Source organism: Astyanax mexicanus, chromosome 14 (assembly GCF_023375975.1).
Source record: "Astyanax mexicanus isolate ESR-SI-001 chromosome 14, AstMex3_surface, whole genome shotgun sequence".
NCBI lineage: Eukaryota > Metazoa > Chordata > Actinopteri > Characiformes > Acestrorhamphidae > Astyanax > Astyanax mexicanus.
Window position 1 is genome coordinate 43,879,561 of NC_064421.1, and position 18,439 is coordinate 43,897,999.

At 40.7% G+C, this 18,439-nt stretch overlaps 1 protein-coding gene across 4 annotated transcripts in view; it reads right to left on the minus strand.

Annotated features, from left to right (window-relative positions):
• The window catches only part of qkia (QKI, KH domain containing, RNA binding a), an 85,250-nt gene that overhangs the window by 45,666 nt on the left and 21,145 nt on the right, over positions 1–18,439 (minus strand). For all 4 annotated transcript variants that reach the window (XM_049464178.1, XM_049464176.1, XM_049464177.1 and 1 more), the window contains exon 2: positions 13,741–13,883. In XM_049464178.1, coding sequence (XP_049320135.1) covers positions 13,741–13,883 — 143 coding nt within the window. The remainder of the gene's footprint in view (positions 1–13,740; positions 13,884–18,439) is intronic.

The following is an 18,439-nucleotide window of genomic DNA, read 5'->3' on the forward strand; positions in this document are numbered from 1 at the left end:
AGCAATGCTCCAGAATCTATAGAAAGCCTTCCCTACACAGTAAAGATTTACTCCAATAAAAGCAGGATAAAGTCTTAGTACACTTGATTTCAAGGGAAACAATGAATAAACATACACTGTATATGGTGTGATTAGCTGATAACCTAATGAATCTTGACAGGTCTAATCAAAACACTCAGACGTTTCAGTCCTGAAGGGAAACACAGTGAGAGTTAAGCGCAGATAGCATTAAACGACAGCCAGATACCAGCAGTCTTAGCTTACTGTCCACACACACTGTGGCACTGTGTGTGCACGTGTCTGTGTGTGTTTAAAAGGACTTGTCGGTTCTGATCACATTTACAAAAGCACAAAAAGCCACTGGCCAAGACCTTCAGAGTGGCCTCAACCACTGTGTGACATCACCCCTGTGAAGTGCTGGAGGGGGACGTGGGTGGAGACCCGGCTGCACACCTGAAGAAACACAATCCAGCTCTACTAAAACCACAGTTCATCTAATCATCCAATCTACCTCTACTGCTTCTGGAGCACATTTTGTTGCTTATTATATCTATTTTGCTTATCTACCACTTTCTGATTTAAAAGAAAAAAGTTTTCATCCAAACAGAAAAGCAGGATATAAAAAGATTGAGTACGACGTCAATCTCTACATGTAAACTATTCATAAACATGTTGAAAAATGTGTACAACACATAAACCATATCCTAATACTTCTATTTCCCCACACTGCTAATGCAAGCACACTACAGAACACTTTCTCTTGACAGCAGTGTTTTAAAGGAACTGAGAGCAGAATCAGAACTGAGCAATTATAAGATATTAAACACTATAAAAGTCACTTTTAAAAAGCTACTACTAAACTAAATGAGTCGAGAAGCTCACATCATATAAAAATTGTACTAAAAAAACTAAAAAGAAAGATTTAACTTCAGTATTAATCAGCAGCACATCTTACTTTATTACTCATTACAGTTTTATGTAAAAGTCTGTGTTCTAATGATGCATTCTGTTTATTTATGAGCGTAGATAAGTGAATAATTGCTCTAGAGGAAACTAAACATTAAATGATATTTTAATGCACATTTTACACATAATATTACAATTCCCATTTACATAATTGAACTAACTGGAGAAAAAAAAAAAAGTCCAGATATTTGGACACCAGTACCAGTAACCAGTTAACCTGAGTAAATGTACAGCAAATAAACCTATTTGATGTGTATGAGTATCTCTGTAGAAAACGTGACTTATTCACACTCTCATGAACAATACATATCTAACCAGGGATAAACTAATTGTGAGGGTATAATACTGTTTAAAAGCATCTAACTAGTATCAATGAGAGGACGCTCAAAATGTTGGTGCACAAATCAGAGCCATATACTGGATCTCTAGGAATTATTTAGCATTGCACCTACCAGAACACTTGTTAAATATTTTATAAAATAATGTATGCATTTATTTATATAGTTATGCAAATTCTCGCCATCTACAATCCCCTTCAGTCAGAACACCGCCATATAAATGGGGACAGGTAGTTATTATTTTATTTCTACAGCACGTCTGCTGCTTTCCTCTTCCTCTCTATCTGCAGCTCCATCCCTCTCTCTGATGCAAATGAGACAGGATCCTCCTCTGGCTTGATGTGTGCATGCGTCTGTATGTGTGTATCTGTGTGTGTGCCTGTGTGTTGACGCTGATTGGACATGACAGAGAGCAGGGGCCTGCTGCACTGGGGGAAATTGCTCACTTTGAATACTGGAACCAGCCAGTAATTACAGCCAGAAGGGGACGCCACCATTTATGCACCAAAATACATCAGAAATAAGAATGGAAAAGAAAGAGAGATTGAGAAAACAGAGTAAGAAAGAGAGGGGAAGAGAGACTGTTTTGTACTTGCTTACAGGCAAGTGACTCAGAATTTTGGAAACAGTCAATGTGGAAAAATTTAGAGGACTTTTAATTTGAAACAAGAGAGACAGGAAGTACAACAAATTGGAGATTTTTTTTTATGTTTATTTCTTATTACATATTTAACATACACTCAAAATGTAAAAGCATATTTTCCTATTTTATATTAGGTTTGCAACTAATGATTATTTTGGAAGTCGGCTAACCAGATTATTTTTTTGATTAGTCAATTAGTCAACGATTATTTCTGCCATGTCCTCCTTCTCCAAAAAATGATAGAAACAGGTGGCATTTAAATATGTCTAGATGTTATTTAAATGTGGAAAGTAATGATATTTGTATTATGAAATATACTGAATAGTATTTGTAATTAGTTTTTTTCTTTTAGTTGTTAATGACATAAAAGACTGACAGAACTACAAGTACTAGGCTTCTTCAGTTTACAGGATATATCACTGAATTATAACAAGTTAAAAATGATGACGGTTCGGACCTTGGCCTGATAACATTTCCTATAACTGGACCGTACTGAATTCTGATTAAATATCCTTGATATAGACAATAATTGTGTGATATTAAATTATAGATTTTTTTTTCTCATAGTCAAACGAAATATTGCCACATTGCACAAAAAAATATATAATAATAAACCACTGCAAAAACATTTAAGCCTTAACGATGGGGGGTTCAACCCCCAATGACGCCACAGCTATCTGTGTCAGAGGTCCAACCATGTACCTAAACTGCGCATGCAGCTCTGCTCATTCAGCTGTAGAGACCCGTATGAGTTGGTACTGGCTGACATTCTTATATTGAATCAAAGGGGTCAAAAATAACTTGATCAGCACATCCCCAATAACATTCATTTAAACAAATGCCATCGGTGCACAATGCTCCATAACACATTTGGCTTAATACACTTTGTAGCAATGTGTGCCATGATAATGCCAGACATTCGTCACAAGGGCACTCAGGGACAAAAAAGAAAAACCTGGATCAGGACATGACTGCTGATGCATACTGTATCCTGAGCTGGTCAGAGACTCCACAGTGACAGAAGCATATAAACAAGGGGGTCCTGAACGTGCCCGTGTTTAAAGGGTGGAGCAAATATGAGCCCAACAGCTGCCGCCTGGAAAATTCCACCCACATCAAACACCGCCTCCAGACATGCACACACCCGCCCAAAACACCCAGCACACAAATATGTCTTCACAAGTGGCCCCAGCTCAAACAGATGTAAACCATTTCTGTCCCAGTCTGAAAGGGCAAACCGAGAGTATTACGGAAGTCCTGGAGGGAAACGCTTTCAGAACCACAAACCTCAAAGTTTTACTGTGAAAAACACCATTAAACTCTGCTTTTATGCCGGGGTTTGCTGACTGTGGCAGATTTGGAAAAATACAGTAATACGACTCTTCAACCATGTAATCACAACCCAATAAAGTGCACAAAATGGTATCCTTATTAAAAGCGTCTTAATGTTCTTATTGCACTTCCAGGCATGACCCAATCCAGTGTTTTGACTAGGCCTGTGACGATAACATTTTCAGGACCATACATTGTCCCAGAAATGATTGCGATAAACAATAATGTTTTTATTTTGATCAAAGACACAGGTGGCTCAGCATCAAGGAGACCAGATCAAGGAACACAAACATGTTTAAATTTTAGGGCTTAAGGCAGGGTCTCTCTGGAGTAACAATATACATATTCAATATTCAGCTGGATGAATGGGGCTGGATGGTTGTGCTTTAAATAAGATCTCAGGTTAGTAGTATTGCCAGCTTTTGTTTCCACTGTTGTGAAACAAAGTAAACATGCTGGCTGATTCGCGTTGATTGTTCTCCTCGCTAATTTGGCTTAAAGCCAAAATACTCTCAAAATACTCCCACACTGGAGCCGTGGATTTCGGCTTTAAAACAAAGTCCATCCTGGCGGGACTGCTCTAAACCTTCTAAACATCCTCTAAAGCTGTTTAGTTTTGAGAAAGTCATATTAGCCTCAAACACGTTCGCCAGCAAACACATCTCCACACACACTCAGTCTCCGCTGTGTGTGTGTGTGTGTGTGTGTGTGTCGAGGCACCGTCACTGCTGCATAAACTCTGCGTGAACTCATTTCCTAAGCAATAGATGTCGCTGTCTGACAGATTCCTCGAGAGCCGGCGAGAGAGCAGCACAGCATGACTTAAAAAAAAACAATAAATTAAAAAAATGATCGAACGATAAGTCAATAACAGTTATCGCAACAGGCCTAGTTTTGACTCTTGTTCAAACCAACACACTTAGGATGGTGGTGATCAAAAATGCCGGTTCACCATTACGAAAAAAATAATTCAGACTCCTTTCACAACCCAAATAATTAGCTTAATATTCATATAAAGGTCTTTTAAAGTAGAATGAAACTAAAGATTAAAAGAAATAAAGAAACGCACTGAACCGTGAAGTCCCCTGTACGCTAAAACAACACAGCCTACTTTCCTTTATCTGATCCTGCTCAAGTGTGTCCGCCACATCCGATCCAATTCAGTAACTGCTGCAGCTGGTTCTCCACTGGTCTTGCCTCAGGACCCACATTTACCGCCAAGTCACGACCTAAAAGCAATTTAACGTGCTAATCCGTCTAATTTGTTTCACAAACAAGCTGAAGCTCAAAAGCAGGCATATTTTCACTTACTTACACTCAAGAGACACAATGTGGCTGCGGACCCTCTGCTCTGACGTCACTGTACAATCATATATATTTAATACGGTTTGAAACAGGTTTGTGTTTTGAGCCGGAGAACGGAGAACCCCATCTAAAAGTTGTCCACATTGATGTGTGTGTTTACATTAGGATAATTTAATTTGGACTATTTAAATGTCAGGCTAACGACAGAACACAGCACTGGCCAGACGCCTTTCATCATGACAGACCATCTGTAATTTCAAGGTGGGTGTTTTTCCAACCAAAAGTGGCCAGTTAGTGGAAGCACAATCACAAGGCAGGTGTGAACCCGTCTTGTGCTTTAACAAGACTGTTTATATTTTTTATGTTTGGAAGCAGTAAGAAGACACTGGAGTACATTGGGTGAGGATGTAGCAACTACCTCATTTATTTTTTCACTGAGAACACAGTCCAGTATGTGTATGTGTGTGTGTCCATTTAACCCAAGGCTGAGAGAGACAGAGTGTGTGTGTGTAAAGGAGGGTGAGTCTCAAAGCGAGGCCGCAGGGATGTAAAACAATACAAGGCCAAACAGCGGAGCAGAGCTGAGGGCCAGCGGCCAAATATCAGACAGAGATGGACGAGCGACTAATCCTGCTGCAGCACTCTCTCTCGCTCTGACGAGGGCTGAGCATTATGAGCATTACGCCTGTTCAAATATCCTCACCGTTAAACAAATAACAGCAGCACACTGTTAAGGGCAAACATCCAATCATGACCAATTCTGCGACTGGAATTTAACTCCCTGCACAATGGCTTTTTTCCAGCATAGTTATTGCAATGTACACAAGCGCAGTTGACACACTGGTAAAGTAGCCATGATATCTCACAAAGCAAATTTAATGGAACTTCATGTTCCAGCTTGCCATCCACCAGATATAGGCAAGTTATATCTGTAATACACACCAATATGTAGGGCATTCCTAATATCATGTCATCCTGCTCACTGATAATTAAGGGTGGGACAATACATTGATATCACAATATATCATATTAATATGTGGCATCAAATATCGTTATTTGTATTGAAACATAGGTGCCCTGTACTCCCCTGAAGACTCGCCCACCAATTTGAATTCGTAGTATTTGCTTATTTAGGAGTATTTCATCCTCTTTAGTAACACAGATTCCATTAAGTATGGCAGAGAATTGTCTAATGACATACTATAGTATACTAAAGTATTGCATATTAATAGTATCATGACATTGTTAATGTGGGAAACATATAGTCATATATTGTGAGATGCCCTGGGATTCCCATCCCCACTACTGATAAAAAATAAACTTTGATTTTTGTTCAAAATTGCTTCTTTATTTATTTTTAATTCTGCAAAACACAAAGGCCTAGATTTAAACATTTTTTTTTAATAAAGTGAGAAATATGCTGCCCACTGTTAGAAATGTATGTTATACCATTATGGAGCAACCCTACACGTCCTGTAGTGCATTATAGTTTGTCAATGTGTATAATATTTAAAAAGAACCTTTGTTTAAACCATTTTAACAGCTTAAAACACTTTACATTTTCTTTTCCTGGACTGCACACAGGGGATTTAGACAGACAGACGGACGGACTGACAGCCACTAGAATCATTGTGGAGGCAAAGAGGACAGTAAGAAGAACAGAGGTCAAAACCCCAGCTTAATTCCCTGAGGAATGGAGGTCAAAGGTTCACTCTGGAACCACAGGAGCAGCGAGTAATGTTCCTCCCTGTGTGCTCAGGGGCCGAAATGCCCTTGTTGCTGGAAGACACAGGATGTGTCCGCTTTATTAAACTGCAAGCTGAAAAAACAGGGCCTTTTACATTCTGCCTACAGCAGTTCAAATCCATCCACTCATCCTGCAGTCTACAACAGTTTAGCCCCATCTAATTAGCCTACATTAGGTTAGACCCACCTATTCAGTCTACAGCAGGTTAGTACCATCCATTCATCCCTCGGCCATGTAGCTCCACCCATTCATCCTAAAGCAGTTTTGCCCCACCTCTTCATTCTACAGTAGTTTAGCCCTACCTGTTCATACTACAGCCATGTAGATCCACCTATTCAGCCTACAACAGAATAGTACCATCACACTTCGCTCACACTAGTTTAGCCCCATTTAGCCTATAGAACTTTAGCCAACAGGTTTAGCAGATTAATTTGCATATAGTCCATTATCCTTGGCTGCATAGACCCCACCGATCCACACTACATGCTCTAGCTACGTGCTCTAAAAATACCCCCATGCCTGTTCTAGGAAAGAGCAAACTTGAGCTGAAAGAGCTTTGAGCAGATGGGCGTCAGGATGAAGCTCACACTCTGCCACAACCAACAGATAAAGAAACTAAATTTGAGAAAATCTCCGGTGAGAAATTCTCCAAACGGCAGCGTGACGAGTCTCCTAATGACACTTCTGAAAGCCGGGGAGACGGAAATACGAAACATCTGCGTAAACACTCCACAGCTAAAAATGAAAGCAAATCCGCTGAAGACGTTTCGACCGCCCTGCGAATGGCTGAAGGTGTGTGAGTGTACGCGTGTCACTGTGTGTGGTGTCACTTTAACCGGATTTGATGAATCAGTGGGTATTCAGAAGAAGCTGGAACTCATTTGAGATGCTCAATTGGAGCCATTTCGCTTCAAAAGCTCCAGTAATAACCTGCAAATTAGGAGTGTGTGTGTGTGTGTGTGTGTGTGTGTGTGCGCGCGCGCGTGTGCGTGTGTACGAAAGACACGCAGACAAGAGCATGGTTTAAAGAACATGCAAGACCACGCACAAAATATCAAGAGATATCAGAAGTGTAAATCTCTTAATGATTAGATTATGATTACATCAACACACAACATCTTGGATTAGATCCAGAGTGGTAATAGACTGTATAACATGTGAAACAGCTCTTCTTTAAAGCCATTGTTCTCATTAAAGTGTTCACTCAATACTGTACTAAAGGGTACTGTGCTCTGGTATGTTCTTTAGAAGCACTAACACTACGCCAACATCTGCTTGGGAATCAACCCCATATAATAGGTGTCTGAAAGGCAAAATGTCAAACTAAAGCATTCAGGGGCCGAATGAAAAGGTGTGGCACTAAAAGTGTGCAAGTACGAGAGGTAGGGTAGGTGGGAAAATTGAGGGTGTAGTGGGTTGTTAACAGAGTGGTGGGAGGAGCCCATACAAGTGGTGATGAGAGGGACAAAAGATTGGAGTGATGGGAGGAGGAGGAGGGACAACCGGTGAGCCAGAGGTATGTTGGCAGGTTAAGGAGGACAGGGACTAGTGGTGAGGGGGTTAGGGACAATAGGTAAAGTAGGAGGACCAGAGACCACAAATACAGGAAACAAACAATGGAAGGTGGAGAAATAAAGGTGGGGACATGGGGGGAGGGGTAGGAATTAGAGGCTGTTTAAAGGCTGAGAGTAGTGAGAAGGGCAGGAATGAGTGGTGAGAAGAGTCACAGTCAGAATGACTAATAAATAAGCAGGAGGATTCATAAAGATTCAGGAGTAAGTGGTGAGTGTAGGAGGGATAACAAGAAAAGTGGTGGGACAATTAGAAGTGAAAAGCAGATTGCTGGTGATGTATGGTGCATTAGGTGATGATTAGAGGAAGAGGGTGGGGCAGTGGGAGGAGTAAATATGACGGAAGGGATTGGAAGTAGTGTAAGAGTGGTGGGAACGGCAGGGACAAGTGGTAAGAGAGAGGGACAATAGATAAAGTGTGCAAATAAAGAAGAAAAAAAAAAGACATTTTTCTAGGTGGGAGTGTGTGGCTAGAGGAGAGGTCAACAGAAAGGGGGTTAAACTCAGCTAGAAGCAAAACATCCCCATGTAGGAGGTAAAAAAAAAAAAAAAAAAAGTGGCTGTACTTTAATACTTACTCAATATGTCCAAAATAAAAAACCAGCCAGGTAAGTATGTCTCAGTTTGAGTTTAAAGTAAATGTTTCTAGGTTCTCGGACAGACACAGTTCAGACATCTGGCTTCTCAACAAACAGTAGCAACTGCACTCTCTGCTACTGCTCTCAAATCAAGGCGGAAAAAAGAGGAGAGAATTCCCCACAGTGCCGTTGTATAGGACCATCCTGTTCTTCCAGAAGCCTGACGCCCGAAACGCACGCAAGCATCAGAGGAGCGTGAAGAAAAGCACACAGGTGTGGAATTCCGCAGGTGCAAAACAGGCCTCTTTGGTCTTCCACAGCCGGACGCTCCTCGCTGAGGTTTCCCAATGAACAAAGGAGCTGGTTGTGCAGACTCTACCCACTGGTTTGGGTTAAATATCCACCGCGTCTGTTTCTGCAATAAGGAGCAAAACGTTTCCAGCCTCAACTCGGCACCGGGGCGTTTATTACAGCTTTTGGACCAAAACACGCTGCAGGAAAGTTTCTATCTTTGAGAGCTTCCACAGACTGTTTATTAGTGGGACAGCAAAGCTTAAAAAGAGTCTACATTCCTCAGCACCCTCCTGCTGTCTCGTCACTCCCTCTGATGTTGACGAGTAACCTTGGAAGGTCAGAAGTTCGGAAAATATATTATTTTATTAATTGAATTTTACAACCAATGTTAAGTTTATGGATGTTGCTATGGAGAATGTTGACAAGCGGTTCAGTTATGAATACAGTGCCTGATTTCTGAGACACTGCTGCTTCTTTTCCACTGCAGGGCCAATATAGGTTATTAAGAATGCCTCTACTGTTCTGCTCCAGTGCAGACATATTAGACCAGTTCTAGTCTCTTTATTAATTTAGTGTGTTGCTGTATATGCTGTTGCTGTCTGATGCATGTAGTCTCATTGCCATCTTGATTTCAATTTTGAGTTAACTGAGTTTTCACATCAGCCTTGGCTTAAATCACTAATATAGCAACAGCAGGGCCCAGCTAGCCAATTAGCGGCCCCTTCGTTAAGCCACCAAGCAGTTACTGTACTGATTATGGTTAACTGATCATGTTGAGAAAACTGGGATCAGGCCAGTCTAAGCGTTCTGGGCTGAACTGTGACTGTGTGTGGAAAAGCCACCGGAGCGTTTACCCTCCACGCTCATTCTACATTGTGGGTACTGAATAGTGTGAAGGTCACAGGAAATGATACTGTACTGGACAACCTACCCCTCCCCCACTACCTGTCCTGCTGTGGTGACGAGACGCAGCAGAAGATGGAAAAGATCAGATTAGCCATTTCATCTACACTCCCTCACTGAGGCGTTCAGAGCCGGGGCGAGCGGACGGCAAGACATGTTATTTTAGAGAAAATTGATGTGATGTAGCGAGGGAGCAAGAAAATCTAATTACCCCAGAGAGAGAGAGAGAGAGAGAGAGAGAGAGAGAGAGAGAGAGAGAGACGCAAGGAAGGAGGAAAAAACACGAGAGTAGGCCTGAAAAAGAGAGCTGGAACAGAAAGGGAACGTACAAGAGAGAGTGAGGAAAGGAACATATGAAAGAGAAAAAGCAAAAAGCTGGAATAGAAGGCATACAGGTAGAGAGTGAGAGCAGAGAGAGAGAAGAGAGACAGCAAAAGAGAGAGAGTGCAACAGAGAGCTGATTAACAGGAAAAAAGAGCAACAGAGAGAAGGATAAGAGAAGAATGAAAAAGGTTAAGAGAATATGCAGAAACAGAAAATAGGAAGGAAAGGGAGAGAGAGGAATGGGGAAGGAAAACAAAGTGAGATAGGAAATAGGTAGAGAGGGAATAAAGAAAGAGGAAGAGTGCAGTGATGTGATGGACAGTACAGAGGAAGAGAGAGGAGGAAAATACATTCCCCCTCTCCCTCAGAGCAAAGGATAGAAGGAAAACATTTAGTCTGGAAGAGGAGAGCTCATTTTCCATCCCTGTGTTACAGAGAGAGAAAGACAGGCCCTGCTGGAATTCCCATTTCTCCTTCTCTCTCTCTCACACACACACACACACACACACACACACACACACACACACACACAAAGAGACAGACACACACACACACACCCTCAACCCCAGGGCAGAGCTGTGCGATATAGACTGCACTGTTATACTGCGATTACACTGCAGTTGCAACATATTTACAAAATTCTTATAGACCCCAAATCACTCATTCTATATGGAGGAGAATTATAAAAAAAATGCTTGAAGGGTAATTAAAGGAATTATCCTGATTTTACTGTCTCTACTGTCCAGTGAACAGTTTCTACTAGGGGTGTGACGAGACACTAATATCACGAGACGAGACACGATACTGGGTTCACGAGAAAGAGATGAGACGAGATTTAAAAATTAAATTTTGAAGAAAACATCAAAAATGAAAAATGGCTTGAAAACTAGAGTTTTATTTGACAAAATCATATAATGCAAACTTAACAGACTGGTTTCTCTCACACATTGTTGTTATTGTTTCCACTGGAGCCAAAATGCAGCCAGACATACAACTTAAAAGTAGCAGAAGTATCTTCTATACAAATATCTGAATTTTCCTCTTCTGCTGAGAGCTGCTCTCACTGCTCAGCCGTCATACTCTATTGCTAGTGCTACTGGGTTGCCAGATACCTCTTAAAAACTCCACACTGTTTTTTAAGCCTGGTTTAAGCCTGATGAGAAATATCGTCCGTTTTAATCTTGCGAGATCTCGTCACACCCCTAGTTTCTACTAGATTATATAGATTGGGTTGGTTGGTTATTTTAAAATCAAACCTCAACCCAACTCATCCTAAAAGTAAGGGATGAAGCACCATTATTTCAGACAGCATCTCTAACTCACATCTGGTGCTTAGGCGTGGGGCTAAGAGATCTTTGTTTATCTGTACTTTACAGTAAATCGAGACACTAAGTGTGTGTGTGTGTGTATGTGTGTGCGTGTGCATCTGCACATTTGTATTAGCAGTGGGTGCTACTTAAAATAGCAGAAGGCAGCATTTATTATAAGAGGTGTCCACACATATTTGGAAATATACTGTACATTAAATGAGGTCTGTTTTGACTAGACACTCTGAACTGTGCCTTATTATGACTGCAGTTCGAGTGGGTGTAAATTAAAACCCCAGCGTGGCTGTAGGTGGAGCTAGGGAGGGGCAGATACAGTGTGTGTAATAAGAGAAGGATATGGGTTCTCTAAAACCTCAGAAGCCTTCATCAGTTCTCGAGAGTAAGGGTTTAGTGTGTTTAGATCTGTTTTATGAGGCTGTTTATTTTGGGAGAGAAAACCTCAGCTGGGAATGCCATTACAGTCACTGTGTGTGTGTGTGTGTGTGTGTGCGTGTTCTCTCTCTGCAGCCTGACCACACACACAAACTCAGCCCTTCCACACAGGCCTGCCATGTGCATACACGCACACACTTGTACACACACAACGACCTTTGACGCTTCCAGTGTTTGAGCGTGTGTGTGTGTGTGTGTGTGTGTGTGTACTATCAGGGCCATCAGGAGGAAAATACATTTCACACTCTGCTGACCACCTCTCTCCCTTTCACTCTTTTCCTTGCCCTGCTCCATTTTCTTTACCCTTTTGCTCTTTCCTGTCTTCCCCTTCTCTGTCCCTCACTCATTCTCTCTCTCCTCTGCAATTCTTCCCCCCCTTCCTCACATCCCTTCTCTTCTTTCCATCCTTCATCCCTCATTTCCTTCATGTTCCTTTTGCACCTTTCCCCCATTTTTCCTTTCTTTGCTCTCCTCTTCCTTGAACCCATTTCATATTTCATTTCTCTACTGTGCTCTTCCTTTCTTGCTCTTTTCCTCTTGTTTTCTCTTCCCCACTTGCTTTTTCTATTGCTCATTTCTCATTTTTCTCTCACCCTTTCTATTTCACCTTACTTACGTCTCCATCATGTTTCTCTCTTCCCCCCTTTCTTCCTCTTACTTAGCTCTATGCTCTCACACCCATTTCCTACCACTCATTTCCCTACTGTTCTCTACTCTTTTTCCTCGCCCCTTTTTGCTCTCTTTTGCTCCCTCATTTACTCCCTCGCCCTTCTCTTCCCCACTTGCTTCTTCCATCGCTCACTTCTCATTTTTCTCCCTCATTCTTTCTCTCATCTCTTTTCCTTTCCCATCATGGTCCTTTTGCAACTTTTTCCGCACTTGCATCCTCTTACTTTGCTCTCCTCTTTCTTGAACCCATTTCCTACCTTTTGTTTCTTTATTATGCTCTTCCTTTTTCCCCTCTTTTCCTCCCTCACTCTCTCCCTTCTTTTTCCCCACTTGCTTCTTCTATCGCTAATTTTTCAGTTTTAACTCTCATCCTTTGTATCTCCTCTTTTCAATCTCCATTATGTTCTTTTTTTGCATTTCCCCTTTCTTTCTCTTTCTTTGCTCTTCTCTTTCTCACACCCTTTTCCTACCAATAGTTTCTCACTGTGCTCTCCGCTTTTGCTCTCTTTTCCTTACTCATGCTCTCGCCTTCTTATCCTCGCATGCTTCTTCGATCACTCAGTTCATTTTTATCGCTCATCCTTTCTATCTTACCTCTCTTCTGTCTCAATCATGATCCTTTTGCACTTCTTTTTCTTCCTCGTCCTTCGCTCTCCTCTTTCTCACACCCATTGCCTAACAATAGTTTCTCACTGGTGCTCTCCTCTATTGCTCTCTTTTCCTCACTCACTCCCTCTCTCTCACTACAAGACAGGCTGTATAACACTGCTTCAGACAGGTCGAGTAAATCCGAAAAATAGAGCTTGTCAGGATCAGCCATAACCTACTCACACAAGCACACATAAATGCTGTAACCCTCAGCCAACAACACACAACAGCCAATCATTGTGAGGGGGCAGGACCATGAACTTCTGAACTTCGCAAGCCAGATAGGTGTATGAATGTATGTGAGTGATTTTGATGAACTGGAGAATCAGGTCCGGACCTTTTTCCGCAGCTGCCCTTCACACATGTAGAGCAGTAGATTTCCTGTGTCGGATGTGTTCCCACTACAGGAAATGTTCTGCACGGTTTAGGCAAGAAGCAGAGCCTGTGCAGCACATGCAGAAGCCAAGGGATGATTCTTCAGAAACGTGCCAACTGTACCTCCACATAGGCTCACTCTGAGACAATTGTACTGGAGGGCTAAAGTTCAGGTAAAGTGTGATAAAACAGTGATGTCTGGAAAAGTTCTGGATTACCTTTTATGTTTGAAAGGAGCTTGTGTGTGAGTGTATAAGAGAGTGTGTGTGAACATGAGGCAGACTTACATCGGGGTACTCTTTGACAGGGACGAAGAGTTTCTCCTGCAGGTGGACGATGGGTCCGTGAGCATCTGGAAGCTCCATCGGGTGTTTATCCACCAACCCGCTCACAGAGTCGTTATACATGTCCTTACGAACTCTGTTTATTTCTGTAAACAAACAAATAAACGCACAGGTCAGAGGGGGGGGCTCCAAGGGGGGGTTGGTGGGTCACTGAATCAAGATAGCAGATAGAGTGAAAGAGAACATGAAAGAACAAAGAAGGATAGAGAGAAAATTGAGAATGTGCAATGAATGAAAACTGACTAGACCACACACACACACACACAGCTGCAGAACACCTCTCTCACACAATGTCTCATTCATAACATTCACACGGCAGATGAGCTCAGACTGCCAGGGCCAAATGATTTAGCACAGGATGTCCACACACACACACAAAATCCTACAGCCTGAAATAGCCTTTTTCTGCAGTCTAGGGGGCAGTAAGTACATTGAATCATGAAGTGATACCTCAGGGGATGCCTTGGAAACTTTATAAAACTGTATAAGATGTGAGGTGTTATCGTGTGAGGAAGGATGAATGCTGACCAACACGCTCGTGGTAAAGCAACATGAATTATCGGAGATGGGGCTAGGTAAGATAGTAAGGGCAAGATGGATGGAATATTGCCTTTCCTTGATCCACAGTTCCATGAACAAATCATACAACTCATTACCACCCACAGTGGACAGCACGTAGGGGGTAATGATGGCTAGCGCCATCTGGTTACAGTAGTTTGTCCAAAAAAAAAAAAAAAAAAAAAATCAGAAGGATGTATACATTTATGTATTAGTACTGGGTGGTATACCGGTTCATTCGGTATACCGCGCATGGAACTAGAACCGGTATGCATTTCTCTAATACCACCATACTGCTGGAGGCGCTGCAGAGCACTGTGCAGAGCAGAACAGAACTGTCAAAGAAGCACACGCAGCCGAGTGGAGTCAAACGCTGGTCTAGCTTCGTCCTGCCTGGAGAGAAATCAGAACACCTCCTGCTTCTGTTGTTTCTCACTGTATGAGTGTTTTTATCCCAGTAAAATAGAGCAGTAACTACACCCATTTTAAATATATTAATACTGCAGCTTGAAGGGTTATTTGAATGTATTTTTTTGACTGGAGAAAGAAGGGAATTGTGGCTGATTTTAAATAGTGTTATGCCTTTAATGGCTTCAATAATAACAACATACAGTAAATTTATATTAAACTTGTCTTACTTGTGCAATATAGCTTTTAAGAAACTTCTACTTGAATACTTAAACATTGAGTATTTTAGGTCCATTTACAGTGTTTATGGAACTATTTAAAATAATTGTAATATTTAGTAAAGGAAGTTATGTTAAAGATGTTGGCATCTCTCTTGTTTTAGGGTCTATTTATATTCTTCAACTGTTTTTCTGCTAATGAAGTCTGATTTCTTCATATATTGTTTACTTTTGTGGGACTCTATGCTAATCAAAGCCTTAATTTAAAGCCTTAATGTTTTATATATTATATGTATTACTAACAGTACAGTACATCACAAATCTATATTAAAGCCAAGTCATGCAAAAAATAATAATAATAAAAAATATATATATATTCTGATATACCGTGAAAGCAATAGAATATTTAAAAAATACAGTGATATGCATTTTTGGACATATCACCCAGCACTAATATGTATTTAATACAGAAAGTCCCCACATTAAGAAAACACAGCTGAGTGTAGCTTGCTAAAGTCATAAGACTTGATACTAGTTCCTGTCCCATGATATGTGGCATATCACTGTAAACAATAAAATAAAAAAAAAAAAACAGGAGCACAGCAGGAGCAAAGCTAGTATTTCAGCTAGAACCTGAACCCGGCCAAGACAGACCACATTCCTGCAATCTCCTCTTACTGTAGAACCACAGAGGATCATTACGGAACACACTGATGTGTAAAACTGACTCTAAGACCAAAACAAACAAAACAGAAGCCCCACACACACACACACACTCACATGTGCACACACACACACACACACACAGGCATGAAAAATGGCTCAGAGAAGGAGAGACAGCTGGAGAACATCTGTGTTGTGAGCTGAGATGATGTACACACCTGGAAAACCGCAAACACTAATACACCCATAAACACACACAGACACTGAATGAGCTACTGTGCGCTCACTAAGCTCCCGTTTAGCACAATAATGTGTGAATATAAATATTCATGAGAAATGTTCACCTGAACACAGAATATTTTCAATAAAATGGACCAAAAGTTGCTATTGTGTTATTAAATACTTAAAAATAATAAAAGGAAATGATTAGAAACAAATACTAAATAAATTAAATAAGTAAATGAAGTATAAATTTAACACATAAAAGCCCTTTTTCTACCTTCAGTTACAGTAAAAACAAAAACCATGTTATTTTACATTACTAATATCTGCCTAGCAACCACCTGGGAACTGCTCTAACTGCACTATTACTATAAGAAGGTGCATTTTAAATGGGTACCACACTTTCCTGGTTATGTTTATAAAAGTCATAAGGCTGCACCTTTTGTTTGTTTGTTTTGAGTTTGTTGAGAACAGCAACAAAAAAAAAATCCCCATATTTATAATAATTTACATTTATGTCAAATGAAGCACAAATACAAATACGTTTCTCTTAACTGAAGGAAGAGCAGCTCTAATCTCAGAGCTGAAAATGGTCACTAGAGCTTCATCACCACCAGAAATAAAAAGCTCTATGAATTCTACAGAAGCAGTATAGCCGTTCCAGCTAACGAAAATCATCAAGACAGAAACACAAATTAATTAGCCTCTAAACCATCGCCTCTCAGCAGGGAGACGGCACCGCCAGAGCCAAAAGTCACCCTAACACATCTCCCCTCAGACAGTTCCTACGAGTTCTCTCACTTCACACTTCTGTAACACTACTAACCCAGACAGGCCAGTGCCTGGTTTCAGAGAGTTTTCTAGCCTCCAAACAGAATGATATCAGCCTACAGAGAACATTCAATATCCAAATAGTTTTAAACAAAATTCTAACATCCTAACAGACCTGTACTGACTATCTTCAGAGGAGGTTGTCATATAGAATCTTATAGGTCAGTCTGGGCTATAGAGAAGGTTCTAGCTTTGAAATTGATTTCATCAGACTTTAACCAGAACCAATAAAGCCTTTTAAGCAACAGGTTCTATTATAATATTAAGCCATCAAGTAAATGTATGGAAAATATAACCTTTATCCTGCATCCCCTAATAGGGGTGTGCGATATTTCATGGTATTTTCACGATAACAATACTTATATTGGCAATATGACAAAATTACAAAAAATTATTTTAAAAAATACACTACTGCAAGAAAATGAAAAGAAAAAAAAAATTGTATTACTGCATACAATATGAAATGGTACACCCCTAACCGATATATTAAAAAAATTAAGAATAAAGATTATCAGATTTGTAACAGAAGTCAATGATCCAGAATGTCATGATGCTAATAATGTACTCCAAATATCTCCAAATATCCAGGACTAAAGTAAAATAAATGATACTGGACCGATATAATCTGTCTCTAGTAGATATATAATGGGAATTAAGAACAGTGTGTATTTTTCTTTTGCTAAAAACAGCAAAAGTATTAGCCTGATTTGATAATTAGGGGTGGGTGATATGGAACGAAATATATCAGGGTATAATATCATGCACAATACTCAAAAATTTTGGCGGTATTATCGCATACAACATGATATGGCACACCCCTACCCCCTATAGACCCTGTCATGTATTACAGTTTTAGAATGAGCATACGGACCATATAAACAATACAGCACATTATAGAGGCCCTACTACACCTTCTGTAGTGTGTATTACACCCCTTCAGAGTAAGCAAGTGGATAAAATGTACTTTATTAAGCATTAAGAAGTTCCTGAAGTTTAGTACATTGTTTAAAATTAAGCTTATGAACATAACATAGCACCCTCTTTGTTTGGCAATACATTACAACCACTGTGCTGACTAATACAGGACACAATATAAATATATATACAGTCAGTTAGAGATTAAAACGGCTCTGCATTAAAGCTGCTCTGTATGACCTGAAAGGGGGCTCTACAGAGTGTGTGAACTCACACACACGAACAGACACACACGAACAGACACACACACACACACACACACACACACACACGAACAGACACACACACACACCCACACACACACACACACACACTTCAATAATCCTGCATGCCTGTACATGTCAGCAGGTGTTATGAGTGTGTGGGTGTGTGATTAAATAAAACTGAACAGTTACATCAGAGTAAAGACAATGCTACTGCATGAAGAGTGTGTGCAGCAAAGACAGTCCTGACACTAGTGTGTGTGTGTGTGTGTGTGTGTGTGTGTGTGTGTGTGTGTGTGTGTGTGTGTGTGTGTGGGAAGTGCAGATGGGCTGTCTCATCATGACTGTCTTCCTGAGTGAAAGATTAAATTCACACATTCAGAACGATAGAGAGAGAGAAACACTGTTTCACACCACCAAAGGGAGAGAAAAAATCTAGAAAAAATGGGTAGAGAAAGGGAAAGAAAAAACAAAGAAAACGAAATATTGCTAGTGATGTTCGTCCAGACGTGTTTCTACGAAGCATCTAAGCAGCAGCTATGCACAACTATGTCACAGCGTTTG